The sequence below is a fragment of the Poeciliopsis prolifica genome, unplaced genomic scaffold (genome assembly GCF_027474105.1).
Source record: "Poeciliopsis prolifica strain line A6 unplaced genomic scaffold, Auburn_PproV2 SCAFFOLD037, whole genome shotgun sequence".
In the NCBI taxonomy this organism is placed as follows: Eukaryota; Metazoa; Chordata; class Actinopteri; order Cyprinodontiformes; family Poeciliidae; genus Poeciliopsis; species Poeciliopsis prolifica.
The window spans coordinates 694,109-711,577 of NW_026562412.1; the positions used below are offsets into that span (position 1 = coordinate 694,109).

The 17,469-nt window shown below is 49.9% G+C and overlaps 1 protein-coding gene across 14 annotated transcripts in view; it reads right to left on the reverse strand.

Moving 5' to 3' along the window:
* Positions 1-17,469, reverse strand: part of kiaa1109 (KIAA1109 ortholog) — a 68,194-nt gene that overhangs the window by 973 nt on the left and 49,752 nt on the right. For 9 of the 14 annotated variants that reach the window (XM_055053380.1, XM_055053382.1, XM_055053390.1 and 6 more), the window contains 20 exons: positions 14,394-14,656; positions 13,581-13,796; positions 13,330-13,510; positions 13,068-13,254; positions 12,261-12,425; positions 12,045-12,184; positions 11,768-11,963; positions 11,351-11,551; positions 11,115-11,279; positions 10,496-10,633; positions 10,189-10,425; positions 9,967-10,120; positions 9,471-9,628; positions 8,527-8,716; positions 7,666-7,883; positions 7,302-7,556; positions 3,040-3,243; positions 794-988; positions 581-715; positions 332-497 (listed from right to left, as the gene is read on the reverse strand). In XM_055053380.1, coding sequence (XP_054909355.1) covers positions 332-497; positions 581-715; positions 794-988; positions 3,040-3,243; positions 7,302-7,556; positions 7,666-7,883; positions 8,527-8,716; positions 9,471-9,628; positions 9,967-10,120; positions 10,189-10,425; positions 10,496-10,633; positions 11,115-11,279; positions 11,351-11,551; positions 11,768-11,963; positions 12,045-12,184; positions 12,261-12,425; positions 13,068-13,254; positions 13,330-13,510; positions 13,581-13,796; positions 14,394-14,656 — 3,764 coding nt within the window. The remainder of the gene's footprint in view (positions 1-331; positions 498-580; positions 716-793; positions 989-3,039; positions 3,244-7,301; positions 7,557-7,665; positions 7,884-8,526; positions 8,717-9,470; positions 9,629-9,966; positions 10,121-10,188; positions 10,426-10,495; positions 10,634-11,114; positions 11,280-11,350; positions 11,552-11,767; positions 11,964-12,044; positions 12,185-12,260; positions 12,426-13,067; positions 13,255-13,329; positions 13,511-13,580; positions 13,797-14,393; positions 14,657-17,469) is intronic. The other 5 variants (XM_055053379.1, XM_055053392.1, XM_055053391.1 and 2 more) reach the window with 3 other exon arrangements.

Below are 17,469 nucleotides of genomic sequence, written 5' to 3' on the forward strand. Positions count from 1 at the left end.
AGGTTTATTTTATTACTTACTTTTTTAACTTAATGCATTTATTTTCACTACTTCAATCATTTTAGAATGTTAGTTTAATATTAGTAAAATGTTTATTTCACTTTCTAATAATTTTTACATGACCAATTTATTTTCATTGTTTGTTTACTAAATATCTTTAATTATTTTCATTATTATTATTTATGTATAATAATAACATGAGCTTCAGTTTTTAAATCAGGCTGTAATTTCAGGTTGTTATTTTCTCCTGCCGAGTCGTGAGCCGGTTCTGGATTCTTCCAGATTCTTCCGGATCGTTCCGGATTCTCCTGGATTAAGGGCGGGGCCTGACCTGAGGGTGGGCTCCAGGTGCCAGGTGTTGCACATGAACTCCCTCCAGTCCACGGCGGCGTAGTTGACGGCGTCGTCGAGTTCGCTCTGCGCGTCGTCGTCGTCCTGCGGCGCCGCGGCGCTCTTCTGGGCCTGCCGGGCGACCAGCAGCCGTGGGGCGAAGAGCGCTGAGGAAGAGGAAGGGACAGCCTTCATCAGAGCTCCTGGCGTCAGGCTGCAGCCGGTGGCCGCGGTGAGCAGGTGAGCTCACCTTTCTCTTTCTCCTTCAGGTAGGCGGACACCAGGTCGTGCAGGAACATGATGAGCTCGGCGTCCATGGTGACGCAGATGTGGTCGGTGAACTCCGTCACCATGCTGCACTCCACCTTCGGCTTACCGCCGGCGTCTGCAACAGAGACCGGAACCGGGTCAGAACCGGAGCGGGACCGGGTCGGGGGACCGGGTCGGGACACCGGCGGCCCACCGCTCAGCGCCGGCTCGTCGGCGTCCTGCACGTGGATGGACTTGAAGTCCAGTTGCATTCTGGGTAGGGCGAAGATGGTCTCGGTCTCGTGGTCGTAGGCGTGCGAACCCCGGAAGCTGCTGAGCAGGCTGGAGCTCGGCGCCGCCTCGCCGTTCTGCTCGCCGCTGGAGTCCACGTTACGCAGCAGGTTCAGCTCTGCGGCACAGGGGTCAGAGGTCACACACTCGCTCTGCAGCCCTCAGATTATTCTCATCTGGCCGATCAAACATTTCTCACATGGATTATTAAACAGAAATACAAGCTTTGCTGAACAAACGCAGTAAAGTTTTATTGTGTTTCAGGACAAAGTTTCTGCTGCTTTGATTCTTCATTTTTAATAAACTGTAATAAACTAACTGTGATAAACTAATAAACTGTAATAAACTAATAAACTGTAATAAACTGTAATAAACTAATTAACTGTAATAAACTAACTAATAAACTAATAAACTGTAATAAACTAATAAACTGTAATAAACTAACTAATAAACTGTAATAAACTAATAAACTGTAATAAACTAATTAACTGTAATAAACTAACTAATAAACTAATAAACTGTAATAAACTAATAAACTGTAATAAACTAACTAATAAACTAATAAACTGTAATAAACTAATAAACTGTAATAAACTAACAAACTGTAATAAACTGTAATAAACTAATAAACTGTAATAAACTAACAAACTGTAATAAACTGTAATAAACTAATAAACTGTAATAAACTAACAAACTGTAATAAACTGTGATAAACTAATAAACTGTAATAAACTAACTAATAAACTAATAAACTGTAATAAACTAATAAACTGTAATAAACTAACAAACTGTAATAAACTGTAATAAACTAATAAACTGTAATAAACTAATTAACTGTAATAAACTAACTAATAAACTAATAAACTGTAATAAACTAATAAACTGTAATAAACTAATAAACTGTAATAAACTAATAAACTGTAATAAACTGTAATAAACTAAAACTGTAATAAACTAATAAACTGTAATAAACTGTGATAAACTAATAAACTGTAATAAACTAATAAACTGTAATAAACTGTAATAAACTAATAAACTGTAATAAACTAATAAACTGTAATAAACTAATTAACTGTAATAAACTAACTAATAAACTAATAAACTGTAATAAACTAATAAACTGTAATAAACTAATTAACTGTAATAAACTAACTAATAAACTAATTAAATGTAATAAACTAATTAAATGTAATAAACTAATTAACTGTAATAAACTAACTAATAAACTGTAATAAACTAACTAATAAACTGTAATAAACTAATAAACTGTAATAAACTAATTAACTGTAATAAACTAACTAATAAACTGTAATAAACTAACTAATAAACTGTAATAAACTAATAAACTGTAATAAACTATTAAACTGTAATAAACTGTAAAAAACTAATAATCTGTAATAAACTAATAAACTGTAATAAACTAATAAACTGTAATAAACTAATAAACTAATAAACTGTAATAAACTAACTAATAAACTGTAATAAACTAATAAACTGTAATAAACTAATAAACTGTAATAAACTATTAAACTGTAATAAACTGTAAAAAACTAATAAACTGTAATAAACTAATAAACTGTAATAAACTAACTAATAAACTGTAATAAACTAATAAACTAATAAACTGTAATAAACTAACTAATAAACTGTAATAAACTAATAAACTGTAATAAACTAATAAATTGTAATAAACTAATAAACTTTAATAAGTTTGGATGAACTTTAATAAGTTTTAAGAAACTTAAACTTTTGCTTCCATCTAAACTTTGTGTTCTTGTTGGTTTAAACATTTCTGGTTTTGTTCATTTTATTTTTCTTTTTTCATGTGGAAAAATAAAAAAATATTTTTAAAAACTGAAATGACCAAAGTGTTGTGAGGTAATCAACAATAAAAGAAGAATTAGTTGTACTAATCAGATGTTCCTGTCAGAATAATATTCCATCTTTTCTGATCTGGATCTATAAACTTTCTGAAACGTTTTCATCCAGCAGGTCAGGGGTCACCAAAGAGTCACCATGACAACAGAGAAACAGGTGACGACTTTGTGTTTCTATCAAGTTTTCTTCTGATTTTTCTCTTTCTTCTCGTCGGACCGTAAATAAACAGCCCAGGGGCCACAAACGGCCCCGGCGCCTCACCTTGAACCCGCTCGGTTCTGTGGGCCGTACCTTTGTTCCGCATGGCGGTGACATAGTTGAACCACTCCTTCACCGTGGCGACGCCGTGCGGCGGGTTCTCGTGGCGACCGCGCGTGATCTTTGTGATGGTCGCCATGGGACTCTCCAGGGCGCCGCACGGCTTCGTTACCATGGTGTTATGGCCAAGATGGAAGTCCAGCGTCTGAACGATGTAGGTGGAGTCGTCTCTGGAACCTGCAGCCAGACAGGAAGTGAGTCAGCCAGACAGGAAGTGAGTCAGCCAGACAGGAAGTGAGTCAGCCAGACAGGAAGTGAGTCAGCCAGACAGGAAGCGAGTCAGCCAGACAGGAAGCGAGTCAGCCAGACAGGAAGTGAGTCAGCCAGACAGGAAGTGAGTCAGCCAGACAGGAAGCGAGTCAGCCAGACAGGAAGTGAGTCAGCCAGACAGGAAGTGAGTCAGCCAGACAGGAAGTGAGTCAGCCAGACAGGAAGTGAGTCAGCCAGACAGGAAGTGAGTCAGCCGGAAAGGAAGTGAGTCAGCCAGACAGGAAGTGAGTCAGCCAGACAGGAAGTGAGTCAGCCAGACAGGAAGTGAGTCAGCCAGACAGGAAGTGAGTCAGCCAGACAGGAAGTGAGTCAGCCAGACAGGAAGTGAGTCAGCCAGACAGGAAGTGAGTCAGCCGGAAAGGAAGTGAGTCAGCCAGACAGGAAGTGAGTCAGCCAGACAGGAAGTGAGTCAGCCAGACAGGAAGTGAGTCAGCTAGACAGGAAGTGAGTCAGCCAGACAGGAAGTGAGTCAGCCGGAAAGGAAGTGAGTCAGCCAGACAGGAAGTGAGTCAGCCAGACAGGAAGTGAGTCAGCCAGACAGGAAGTGAGTCAGCTAGACAGGAAGTGAGTCAGCCAGACAGGAAGTGAGTCAGCCGGAAAGGAAGTGAGTCAGCCAGACAGGAAGTGAGTCAGCAAGACAGGAAGCGAGTCAGCCAGACAGGAAGTGAGTCAGCCAGACAGGAAGTGAGTCAGCCAGACAGGAAGTGAGTCAGCCAGACAGGAAGTGAGTCAGCCAGACAGGAAGTGAGTCAGCCGGAAAGGAAGTGAGTCAGCCAGACAGGAAGTGAGTCAGCCAGACAGGAAGTGAGTCAGCCAGACAGGAAGTGAGTCAGCCAGACAGGAAGTGAGTCAGCCAGACAGGAAGTGAGTCAGCCAGACAGGAAGTGAGTCAGCCAGACAGGAAGTGAGTCAGCCAGACAGGAAGTGAGTCAGCCGGAAAGGAAGTGAGTCAGCCAGACAGGAAGTGAGTCAGCCAGACAGGAAGTGAGTCAGCCAGACAGGAAGTGAGTCAGCTAGACAGGAAGTGAGTCAGCCAGACAGGAAGTGAGTCAGCCGGAAAGGAAGTGAGTCAGCCAGACAGGAAGTGAGTCAGCCAGACAGGAAGTGAGTCAGCCAGACAGGAAGTGAGTCAGCTAGACAGGAAGTGAGTCAGCCAGACAGGAAGTGAGTCAGCCGGAAAGGAAGTGAGTCAGCCAGACAGGAAGTGAGTCAGCAAGACAGGAAGCGAGTCAGTCAGACAGGAAGTGAGTCAGCCAGACAGGAAGCGAGTCAGTCAGACAGGAAGTGAGTCAGCCAGACAGGAAGTGAGTCAGCCAGACAGGAAGTGAGTCAGCCAGACAGGAAGTGAGTCAGCCAGACAGGAAGTGAGTCAGCCGGAAAGGAAGTGAGTCAGCCAGACAGGAAGTGAGTCAACCAGGCAGGAAGTGAGTCAACCAGGCAGGAAGTGAGTCAACCAGGAAGGAAGCGAGTCAGCCAGGCAGGAAGTGAGTCAACCAGGAAGGAAGTGAGTCAGCCGGAAAGGAAGTGAGTCAGCCAGACAGGAAGTGAGTCAGCCAGACAGGAAGTGAGTCAGCCAGACAGGAAGTGAGTCAGCCAGACAGGAAGTGAGTCAGCCGGACAGGAAGTGAGTCAGCCGGACAGGAAGTGAGTCAGCCAGACAGGAAGTGAGTCAGCCAGACAGGAAGTGAGTCAGCCGGACAGGAAGCGAGTCAGCCGGACAGGAAGTGAGTCAGCCAGACGGGAAGTGAGTCAGCCGGAAAGGAAGTGAGTCAGCCAGACAGGAAGTGAGTCAGCCAGACAGGAAGTGAGTCAGCCGGACAGGAAGCGAGTCAGCCGGACAGGAAGCGAGTCAGCCGGACAGGAAGTGAGTCAGCCAGACAGGAAGTGAGTCAGTCAGACAGGAAGCGAGTCAGCCAGACAGGAAGCGAGTCAGCCAGACAGGAAGTGAGTCAGCCGGACAGGAAGTCAGTCAGCCAGACAGGAAGTGAGTCAGCCAGACAGGAAGTGAGTCAGCCGGACAGGAAGTGAGTCAGCCAGACAGGAAGCGAGTCAGCCGGACAGGAAGTGAGTCAGCCAGACAGGAAGTGAGTCAGCCAGACAGGAAGTGAGTCAGCCGGAAAGGAAGTGAGTCAGCCAGACAGGAAGTGAGTCAGCCAGACAGGAAGTGAGTCAGCCAGACAGGAAGTGAGTCAGCCAGACAGGAAGTGAGTCAGCCAGACAGGAAGTGAGTCAGCCAGACAGGAAGTGAGTCAGCCGGAAAGGAAGTGAGTCAGCCAGACAGGAAGTGAGTCAGCCAGACAGGAAGTGAGTCAGCCAGACAGGAAGTGAGTCAGCTAGACAGGAAGTGAGTCAGCCAGACAGGAAGTGAGTCAGCCGGAAAGGAAGTGAGTCAGCCAGACAGGAAGTGAGTCAGCAAGACAGGAAGCGAGTCAGTCAGACAGGAAGTGAGTCAGCCAGACAGGAAGCGAGTCAGTCAGACAGGAAGTGAGTCAGCCAGACAGGAAGTGAGTCAGCCAGACAGGAAGTGAGTCAGCCAGACAGGAAGTGAGTCAGCCAGACAGGAAGTGAGTCAGCCGGAAAGGAAGTGAGTCAGCCAGACAGGAAGTGAGTCAACCAGGCAGGAAGTGAGTCAACCAGGCAGGAAGTGAGTCAACCAGGAAGGAAGCGAGTCAGCCAGGCAGGAAGTGAGTCAACCAGGAAGGAAGTGAGTCAGCCGGAAAGGAAGTGAGTCAGCCAGACAGGAAGTGAGTCAGCCAGACAGGAAGTGAGTCAGCCAGACAGGAAGTGAGTCAGCCAGACAGGAAGTGAGTCAGCCGGACAGGAAGTGAGTCAGCCGGACAGGAAGTGAGTCAGCCAGACAGGAAGTGAGTCAGCCAGACAGGAAGTGAGTCAGCCGGACAGGAAGCGAGTCAGCCGGACGGGAAGTGAGTCAGCCAGACGGGAAGTGAGTCAGCCGGAAAGGAAGTGAGTCAGCCAGACAGGAAGTGAGTCAGCCAGACAGGAAGTGAGTCAGCCGGACAGGAAGTGAGTCAGCCGGACAGGAAGCGAGTCAGCCGGACAGGAAGTGAGTCAGCCAGACAGGAAGTGAGTCAGTCAGACAGGAAGCGAGTCAGCCAGACAGGAAGCGAGTCAGCCAGACAGGAAGTGAGTCAGCCGGACAGGAAGTGAGTCAGCCAGACAGGAAGTGAGTCAGCCAGACAGGAAGTGAGTCAGCCGGACAGGAAGTGAGTCAGCCGGACAGGAAGCGAGTCAGCCGGACAGGAAGTGAGTCAGCCAGACAGGAAGTGAGTCAGTCAGACAGGAAGCGAGTCAGCCAGACAGGAAGCGAGTCAGCCAGACAGGAAGTGAGTCAGCCGGACAGGAAGTGAGTCAGCCAGACAGGAAGTGAGTCAGCCAGACAGGAAGTGAGTCAGCCGGACAGGAAGTGAGTCAGCCGGACAGGAAGCGAGTCAGCCGGACAGGAAGTGAGTCAGCCAGACAGGAAGTGAGTCAGTCAGACAGGAAGCGAGTCAGCCAGACAGGAAGCGAGTCAGCCAGACAGGAAGTGAGTCAGCCGGACAGGAAGTCAGTCAGCCGGACAGGAAGCGAGTCAGCCAGACAGGAAGTGAGTCAGCCAGACAGGAAGCGAGTCAGCCAGACAGGAAGCGAGTCAGCCAGACAGGAAGTGAGTCAGCCAGACAGGAAGCGAGTCAGCCAGACAGGAAGTGAGTCAGCCGGACAGGAAGTCAGTCAGCCGGACAGGAAGCGAGTCAGCCAGACAGGAAGTGAGTCAGCCAGACAGGAAGTGAGTCAGCCAGACAGGAAGCGAGTCAGCCAGACAGGAAGTGAGTCAGCCAGACAGGAAGCGAGTCAGCCAGACAGGAAGTGAGTCAGCCAGACAGGAAGTGAGTCAGCAAGACAGGAAATGAGTCAGTCAGACAGCAAGTGGTCAGTGGCCGATCGGGCAGCAGAAGCCCCTCCCTCACCGTCCTCCCAGATCTTCTGTGCCTCGGTCCAGAAGGCGATGTTGGGCTCCTCCAGGTGGAACAGCGCCCAGGACTTGGACCGGAAGTTGGGCCCATGGAAGCAGGCCAGCGTTGTGTGGTTGCCATGGAGACTCATGGAGCCGCCCAGCTGCACGGCGTCTTCGGGGAGCGGCGTCTGGAAGAGCGAAATGTGGCAGCCAGCGACGACCTTCAGCACGCCGGGCCAGTGGCGGTGATGGGCGGCGTCCACGTCTGCTGGGAGAGGGGAGGAGATTACAATAACCTGCTGCTATCGCTAATCTGCTGCTAGTGCTAAACTAGCAGCCGTGCTGCTAGTTTAATCCCCCCCCCCGGTGGTCCTTACAGAGCTCCGCTGCTCCTTTCTCGGCGCTGATGACGGATGTTTTGGGGGGCAGGTAGGGCCCGGGGCCCCAGGTGGACAGCGCCCGCTTGCTGGTGTCGAACTGCTGGGTGAAAAACTCCTGAAGCTTCATGCCGATCTTGATGAGGTCGGGTGTTGTGGAGCGAGAGATGATGACCTGGAAGATGTCCCACTGCAGGTCGCCGTGCACAAAGATCTCACTGGAGGACGGAGACAGATGAGTCACACTACGCACTCTTCAGAAATTTATCTGGACTAATCTGCAGCTGTTAAACTGAGCTGCAACAGCTTTTATTTTTTTATTATTTAAGACTTTAAACTATGTAGAGGTTCAGTTTATTAACTCAGTTTGTTACATTTAATCCACAGTCTGAAGAAAAAGTGAAGATGATTCATTTGGACGTTTATTTTTACACTGAACAGTAAATATATGTATATCTACTTCTTCACTTTCGACTATTTAACATTTTGCACAAAATTTGAAACAATATCAGTGAATGAGAAGAGATTACAGTAAAAAGGCTTGGCTTATTTCTTCTAAAGTGTTGGAGTCAGATTCAATGGTTTTGTTTTAAAATGAGAATCAATTCCTAACTCAGAGACAAACTGTTATGATTAGGACCTTCATGTGAAGTTACAGTTGGTTTACAAATAGAGAATTATTGGGTCTTTATTCTGCCAGTAGTGACTTTATTCATTCCCTTATTTTCTAAACTATGCTCCTGTTTCTATTTTCAGTACTTTTCTCCTGTATGGAGGCAGGAATGTTTCTCAATGTTCTTTGTAATGCAGGATGTCTGCTGCCACCTAGTGGTGACCCCTGCCCCCCAGCAGCAGCCGTACCTCTTCTCGGAGAGGCTGCTGTCCACCGCACACAGGTTGACCTTCCACTCATCCTGCAGCTGCAGGTCGGCGTTGCTGAACACGCCCATCAGGATGCTGGAGCCCATGTAGTCGACCCGCGCCTCCGTGGAGCCCATGGTGATCTGGATCTTGTGGCCGGGCTGCTGGTTGGGATGCTCCGAGATGTGGGCTGCAGAAACCACAGAGCGACACAAACATCGCTGAGAATAGACCCGACTCGCTGGAGTAACTCTGGACGGACCAGCAGAGCCACCAACGCAAAAAGAAAAGCCTTTAAGACATTATGGATGAATTTAAGACCAGCATCACTACAGAAACGTACTAAAGAACAACTCATGTCTCTTACAGTAGCACAGAATGAATGCAGCATCAGCAACAGAAGTGAGCCGTGGCAAAGACGAACGTCGTCCACGAAGCTAGCTAGTGTGCGTTAGCATCTAGTTAGCGGTATAGCTTGGACAGAAAAATAAACTTTATTCAATTAGATACAGTAGTCCTTTAATGCACAACATGCAAGACTCATGATCAATATATTTAAGGTCAACTAACAAATTCTAGACATTTTAGGGCCTTAATTTTAAGTACATGAATTTAAAAGGGCAGTACTCAATATATTCCCAGCAAACAGAATCCTTTTACAGAACAATCCAGAAGCTATATTACCATCAGTTGCTACAGAAGTGCTGAATATATCAAATATGACAAATTTTACTTCCTTATTTAACATCTTCAAATTGTGTCTGTCGCTTTAAAAACTCCTCTTTCTGAAGCTCCCCCTCCAGGAAGTCATCCCAACATGGCTCCTCTATTAACCATTTAAAACATTTTTGCCAGCGTTATTCTGAGCAGCAGCTGTTTGCTAATTGCTGCGGGCTAGTCTGAAGGAGCTGAGAGGGGAGGAGCTGCAGCCGGCGTCGACTCACCGACCATCTCCAGGGTGTTGACGTCGATGTTGCCACCCACCACGCCGCCCTTGGAGTCGAGCTTGGAGCGGCCCAGGCCCACCGACATGCTGATCTCGCGGTCGCGGTTGCTGCCCACCGACAGGCGGCCCTGGCTCTTCAGGCCGCTGGTGGTCCAGCTGCAACCGCAGGAACGCCGCCATCATCCACAGACAAACTCAGGTCCAGCAGTTCATGACTTTTCAACATGGCCGCCAAGGTTGTGGTGGAAATCTTATTTTTGAAATCTCCCATGAGATGAACATGTTTGGAACCATAAAATCTTTACCTTTTTCTGTTTGATTGTTGCTAATGTTTATTAGCTAACAAGCATTTTAAAAAATTAGCAGAGGCTAATGCTAAGCTGCTAACCTGTCAACTGGTCAGTGAGGAGCTGCCAGAATTTGAATTTAGTGATTTCTGGACCCAGCAGAACCTCGAGGGGAAAATGGCTGCCGTTTGCCAGGCGACCACCTACGTGTTGTTGCCCATGACGTTGCTCATGTTCATCTGGACGGTCAGCTGCTTCAGGTTGATGGCGAACACCACCAGCGTCTCCCACGGCGACCCCTGCTGGCCGGCCGACTTCCCGTTCTTCCCGAAGGCGGGCGTCGACGTTTTGGCCACGGCCTCTGAGGGAGAGAGGTCAAAGGTCAGGAGGAAGCCAGCAACGGGGCGCTTTGACCGCGGGGGGAGTTACCGGTCCTGGGGGCGGACGAGTCGGACACGCTGCGGGTGCGGCCGGGCGCCGGGGACTTGAGGTGGCCCAGGCCGCCGGGCGACATGTTGGCGTGCTCCGAGAAAACGTTGGGCGACTGCGATGCGTTCGTCGCCGCCGAGCCGCCGTCCCACGTCCTCCAGTACGCCTTCCGGCTGGATTCAGGCGACAGGTGCTGGGCGACGCTCTCCGCCGAGTCCGGGGTGGCGGGACCCGAGGCTGCGGAGGGAAACGGCAGATGAGACGGCCGCCGCGGAGCGTCAGGAGCTCAGGGACAGGAAGTGCTTACGTGGCAGGTTGATGGTCTGGTCTCCCAGGAAGAGGCGCCTGGCGATGCTGCGGCGGTACCAGGCCCGGGGGAACGCCAGGATCTCACTCAGGCGCCGCATGTCGTATTTGAAGGAAGCCGACCCGATGTCGCACACGGCTGCAACGACAACTTCCTGTTGAGCTGATGTCACTTCCTCTAAAACCACAACCACACGTGGCAGAAATCTGATTCAGAGACCTGACGCTGCGCCCCCTGCTGGCTGCGCCCGCCCTGTCCGCCAGCCGGTTGGTAGGAGACGCTGCAGCCTGACCCACCTCACCTTTACCTGCTGGTTCCTCCAACATTTAATTCAGCCCCTCTAGGAAAATAAGTACACCCTGCTGGCCAGCCTGGAGCATGGCAGTGGAGGGGTCATGCTGTGGGACCGCTCCTCAGCTGCAGGAACTGGACAGCTTTAAAGCGAGACCATTTGTCTAACAGCTGAAGCCGGGTCAAACCAGGGCATCAACAGAACCGAGACCCAAAACTCAGCAGCTGATCTACGACAGGACGGCCTACTCAAAGCCCAGAGCTCTGCAGCGGGTCAAAGAACCTGATTAAGTGGGCACAGGGTGTCTTCAGTTTCCCCGGCTCCTACCTGAGATGTTGATCAGGGTGGTGTCCATCTTGCCTCCCTTGGAGACGAAGCTCTCGATGAAGGTCGGCGCTCCGGTGCGCCTCATGCGCGACAGGCTGACCTTCACGAACTCCAGGTTGATGCACAACGAGTCCTTCCGGCCCGTCACCGACGACGGCTCGTCGTCTGCGGGAGACCGGGGTCAGAGTTCGGTCTGCCGCTCTGCGACCTTCAAGGCTCGGCGTTCGGCCGCTCACCTAGCGGGCCCGGGCCTGGAGGCAGGCCTGTGACGGCCGATTTCTGCTTCCCGGCGCCGTACGGGTGGAACACGTAGAGGGAGAAGTCCGACATGCAGGCGGTGAAGCTCAGGCCGGACGAGTTGCTGGGCGGCCCGGTCAGGTCCGACTGGCTGCTGCTGTGGCGGCTCCGGCCCAACGGGCTGCCCAGCTGGGGAGACGCTGTAACAAACACGTCGTCTGTTAGCTGACCAGAACCAGAACCAGACAATGTCGTACGGCTAACGAGCAAGCTAGCGGCGCTAACCCTATTTTATGGAAAATTTGTAAAAAGTCATATTTTATTCATTACAAATGATCAAAAACACCTAGTGAAAAATGTGCTTTGCTATTAGCGCATTTCCAGCAGCGTGCCAATTGTTGCAGAACTGCCCCTACCTCTGCTGGGGGGCAGCTTGGGGCCGTGTTGCCCCGGTGGGGTGGAGGACGGCGGGTGCGCCCCGTCTGTGGGGTTGGTTCCTGTCGGCGTCTCCAGTTCTCCGCGGTTGGAGGAGAACACCAGGTCCAGCGACGGCAGCTTCAGCATGCACTCCACCCTGGACATGGGCAGGCAGCTGAAGCGGATCTGAGAGGGCTGGAAGCAGACGGGTCCGTCACAACCAAACGGCATCAGGGAGGCTAGCTGCAGCTGCACAGGTCACGCTTCGGGTCAAACCTGGACTCTGACGTAAACGACCACATCCACCGGGAACGAGGAGTAGGCCGAGGCGGAGGAGGAGACCAGCGAGGTGGTGGACTCCTCCAGCGGGTCCACCGGGTCGAACTGACCCATGTCCTCCTCCTGGGTTGCCGTGGCTACCAAGACAAACATCGGCTGTGAAACGAAGAGCGCCGAGTCGGTGCAAGGAGCCGCCAGAGGCGCACAACCAACCTGCGTAGCTCCGGTCCACCGGCGTGATGGGAATGGTCTCCAGAGCTTTTTCCAGGAAGTCCAGCAGACACGGACTGATGACCATTTCCTCCGGCAGAGTCTGAAGCGCCACCCAGGCGTACAGCTTGGCTGTCTTCACCCCCCCACCAAAGCCCTTCCCTTTGGCTGCAGGAACACAGAGCCAGAGATGCTTCAACCTGCTTCAACCTGCTTCAACCTGCTTCAACCTGCTTCATGCAGGTTGCTTCAACTATAAATCACAAGAACTCAAATCCAGAGGTTTACTCAGATCAGAGGAGACGGCCATGCAGCTAGAAACAGAGACAGAGAGCAATCTGTCTGGACAGCTAGCTAACGCTACATAGCTATCTCACTATCTGCTACATAAATAGCTAAACAGAAGGATAAATACTGAAGAGTCATCAGATGGAGGACAGGGAGCTACAGCATGCAGCTAGAAACAATTGCATCTAAGTAGATATCTATATAGCTACAGTGATGGCTACATAGCTATACCAATAGATAGATAGCTAACCATCTAGCTAGCTATGTAGGTAGTTACACGTAGCCATAGACAGGTTGATCAGTAGCTTGATAGCAAGAAACCTGAATAGGGTCAATATTCAGAGAGCTACCTATCCAGTAAGACATCTGGACAGGTAGCTAGCTAGCTAGGCAGAAACATAGCTAGCCATCTCCAGCAATAGAAAGCTTCATAGCTAGAAACACAGCTATCCAGAGTCATTAGCTCATCAGATGGAGAGAGGTGCAACAGCATGCAGCTATAAACAGAGAAATGCACAGTACCTGTAGCAACAGGTGGGGGCGGGGGAGGTAGGAGCGAATTAGTCTTGCAGTGGACAGCATTGGGGGAGTTTGGGCCGCTTTCTTTCATACCATACAGCTTGGACTCTTTGGAGAGCGTGCGGGGCAGAGAGGATCCCCGCGAGGCGCTGGGAGAATCCGTCTTCAGCGTCTTGGAGTTGTAGTGCAGCTTCAGGAGAAGTGGAAAGATTTCAGATTATATTCCCGAACCCGGAGAGAGGAGGACGTTCAGAGAGCCGCTGACCTTCACATCTACGCCGGGGATGTAGAACACCGTCGTCTCCAGGTCGTTGGACTTGGGCTGCAGGGTGGCAGAGCCTTTCTTCCCGGCCAGGAGGTGAGTGGAGGAGCTGTAGGACGGCTGCAGCTTCTTCTTCTTGGGAGGAGAATCCTGGTCCAGACTCCTCAGGATGCGGTCGCAGCTCCTACACAGAAGAAGAAGAAGTTCTCCATCGGTGTACATTTACGAACCCAACCAGTGAGAGAGGGTTTCACCTGCGCAGGGCGACGTCCTCATGCTCCGACTGCTGAGTGGTGGGGTGAAGGACGCACTTCCCGCTGTCAATCTCCACGCGCACGTCCAGCTCGAAGTCGATGTTCTTCTCCGGCGCCGGGCTGCTGAAGCTGCGGCTGGCCGGCGTGCCGGGCCAGCGTTCGCTGAACAGCTGGCTGACGGCCGAGAAGCCCGACGGCTTCCTGTGGGATGGATGGCTGACAAACACAGAGCGTTCCTGAACCAACAGGCTCACATTTACCCCGAAAATCACCACAAGAAGGAGTCGCTGCTCTTTCCTCTGCAATCATAACATGAAATGTTCATTTCTACTGCATGAGAGGAATATCTGAACTGGATGATGAGAAAAAGTTTTCTAAACTAACTTCATCCAGCTCTGGGGAAAAAAACACAATTAGGTAGATATTACTACAACTCGCCATTTCAGTCGATAGATATGTTGCTATTTAGCTAGGCTGACATCTAGCTCTCTTCCAATCTATCCATCAAGCTACATGGCTATCTAGCAACTGAGCTAGCTAGATAGCTACCCAACTAGCCAAATAGCTTTCCATCTATCCATTAAGCTGTATGGACAGCTGGCTAGCTCTGGATAGATGGATAGCCAGCTCACCATTCACAATGAGAGCTTGATAATCTAAACAGAGTTGGGCATTTAGACCCTGATACTAAAAATGGCTCTGAGTCGTAGCCACGGTTTGCTCCAGTCCTGACTTCACTGAACCCCATCAGGTTGGAACAGGAACCAGAGCAAACGGACACAACTCAGAAAATCAAACCGCGGTTTCACTCACAGCGGCCGGCGGTAGCTCTGCGGCCTCTCGAACTCGTCCTCCTTCTCCGAGTCCTCGGAGGACGAAGAGGACAGGTCGTCGCGCCTGGAGTCGTAGTGCTGGAAGGGAACGGCGGGTGAGAAGACGGCGGGCGTGGCGGGGGCACTGAACACTGACTGCTGGCCCTCGGCAGAGGATGGAGGATGGAGGTGAAGGGGATGATGAGGATGGGATGGGTCGTCGATGGTGACGGACAACAGGTCGCACTCGGACTCCTCGGGAAACTTTCAGAGAGGGACAGAGAGTCAGACTGGCGGATCCAGACGGACGGGTCCAACCACCCGCAGGCGTAGAGACCGCCTGAAAACCCAAAGGACCAAAAACCCGACAGACGAAGCGACCCGATGTCCACCGACTGAACAACGCCATGAAACAGAGAAGCTTTTCTCACAAGGATGGAAACCATCGACACCAGCAGACGAGACAAACTCCCTCCACAGAGCGGCCATGACACGAACCAGACAGAACCCAGAACCGGTTCTGGCTGGGTCCAGCTGGAGGTTGACTTCATGCCAACCGCAGAGAGAAGCAGAGCAGCAATGAGGGCGATAGGTGGGAAATGGGCAGGAAGTGGAGGGGAAGGGGACAGGAAGTGGACAGGAAGTTGGGCTGGGCTGCTCTGATCCTGCTGGGGGACCGTTTGGACCTTCCAGAGCGGTTCTGGGACAGAAACTGGAAAACAGCTTGGCCTTTCACACAGTCAGAGGTTCTTCTGATGGCACCGGGTCAGAACGAACCAAACAGAACCAGTAATGCCTCCATAGTCCTCCAGTATGCCACCCACTTTCTGCAATAACCAGTAACACCACAGCATGATGCTGCCACCACTATGCTGGGCAGTCAGAGATCAGATGGTGGGAGTAAAACATGGTGGGAGGGACTGATGCAGGTCGTTTGTTAGAAATAAGGTCAAAATGTAAATATGAATTAAATGCATTTATATTTAATGAAGGAGGATAGATTCCTGGTGAGGATCTTTCGTCAGATTGAAAATATAAAGGCAGAATTTAAAGATCTTCAATCAACCGTCTTGGTGGAATTAATCTATAAAGTGGAGTTTATAAAAATATCAACCATTTAATCATTTTTAAGTTTAAGAGTTTGTATATTAGCCTGAAGTTGGCAACAGTTCAAAATTAGGAGTTTTTGTTTTATTGCCTCAAAAACATCGAAACAACCAAAATGTTACTGAAGAAATAAAAAAACAGAACAAAAGACTCTTTGTGTTTTCAGTCAATGCAGACCTAACAGGATATGTTGCGTTTTAAAAATGACTCACCTTTTGTTGCTGGTTTAGTTCATTAATTAGAATCTCTATCATTTCCTGAATCTGATGCATATGTGATATTTAACATGCATATTGTAAACGGCCGGTTCTGGTTTTCCTCTGCATTTCCAGCAGCTGCGTCTCACCTGAGCGGCCGGCGCCTCGGCTGTCCCTGACCCGCCTGCCGTTTGAGTCCCTGTGTCCTGCTGAGTTACACGGATCAGACACGACGCATCTTAAATAGAGCAAACATTTCTGTACTGCGACGCCAGCAGGCAGGCTGCAACACATTCCTCCTGAACTCGCCTTACCTGCGGCCCTGCAGCCGGCCCTGCAGCCGGCCCTGCAGCCGGCCCTGCAGCCGGCCCTGCTGCTGTCCTCTGCTGAAAAGCACAGAACCAGGTCACACCTGACATTTTCACTTGCTGAATCTACAATCTGCTTCAGTTTTGTTCATTTGCAAAAGTCAGCAACTTAAAATATCCTTGTCGTCACAGAGTGGATATGTTACCTGTAAACCAGGGTCACTTTCCTCAGCACAGCGTGTCTGAGTGGGTTTTGTTTCCTAGCCGGAAGAACACAAGCCTGCATTAAAAACGCAGAGCTAACCGTGAGAATACAAACCAAACCGGACGAAGATGTGAAACTAAAACCAGTAGCTCAAAAACTGGGGATGCAGTGCATGGGGCGCAAAACGATGTGGGGAAAGGTTTCCTCATTGGCATTTTCTGTATTTAGCAGCTGTTTGTGCATGAAACGGCATTGATGGGGCGGCCCTCCGTCAGCCACGGCACACACAGCTAGCTTGGCCAGCAGCCCTGTGAGAAGCACTCAAAGGTTTTTTCTTCAAATCTCAATGGTAGTGATGACAACAGGGAGCTAAAGATGGCGGCAGAAAGAAACTCCAGGGCACAAAACAGAAAACGGAAGCATGGGAGAGACGAAGAAAAACTTCTCACTTCTAACCCGGCAGAACCTAAAGAACCGGCAGAACCTAAAGAACCGGCAGAACCTACAGAACCGGCAGAACCTAAAGAACCGGCAGAACCTAAAGAACCGGCAGAACCAGCAGAACCTACAGAACCTACAGAACCGGCAGAACCTAAAGAACCAGCAGAACCTAAAGAACCGGCAGAACCTAAAGAACCAGCAGAACCTAAAGAACCGGCAGAACCAGCAGAACCTAAAGAACCGGCAGAACCTAAAGAACCGGCAGAACCAGCAGAACCTAAAGAACCGGCAGAACCTAAAGAACCGGCAGAACCTAAAGAACCAGCAGAACCTAAAGAACCAGCAGAACCTAAAGAACCGGCAGAACCTAAAGAACCGGCAGAACCTAAAGAACCGGCAGAACCTAAAGAACCTAAAGAACCGGCAGAACCTAAAGAACCGGCAGAACCTAAAGAACCAGCAGAACCTAAAGAACCAGCAGAACCTAAAGAACCGGCAGAACCTAAAGAACCGGCAGAACCTAAAGAACCGGCAGAACCTAAAGAACCTAAAGAACCGGCAGAACCTAAAGAACCGGCAGAACCTAAAGAACCAGCAGAACCTAAAGAACCAGCAGAACCTAAAGAACCGGCAGAACCTAAAGAACCGGCAGAACCTAAAGAACCGGCAGAACCTAAAGAACCTAAAGAACCGGCAGAACCTAAAGAACCGGCAGAACCTAAAGAACCGGCAGAACCTAAAGAACCGGCAGAACCTAAAGAACCTAAAGAACCGGCAGAACCTAAAGAACCGGCAGAACCTAAAGAACCGGCAGAACCT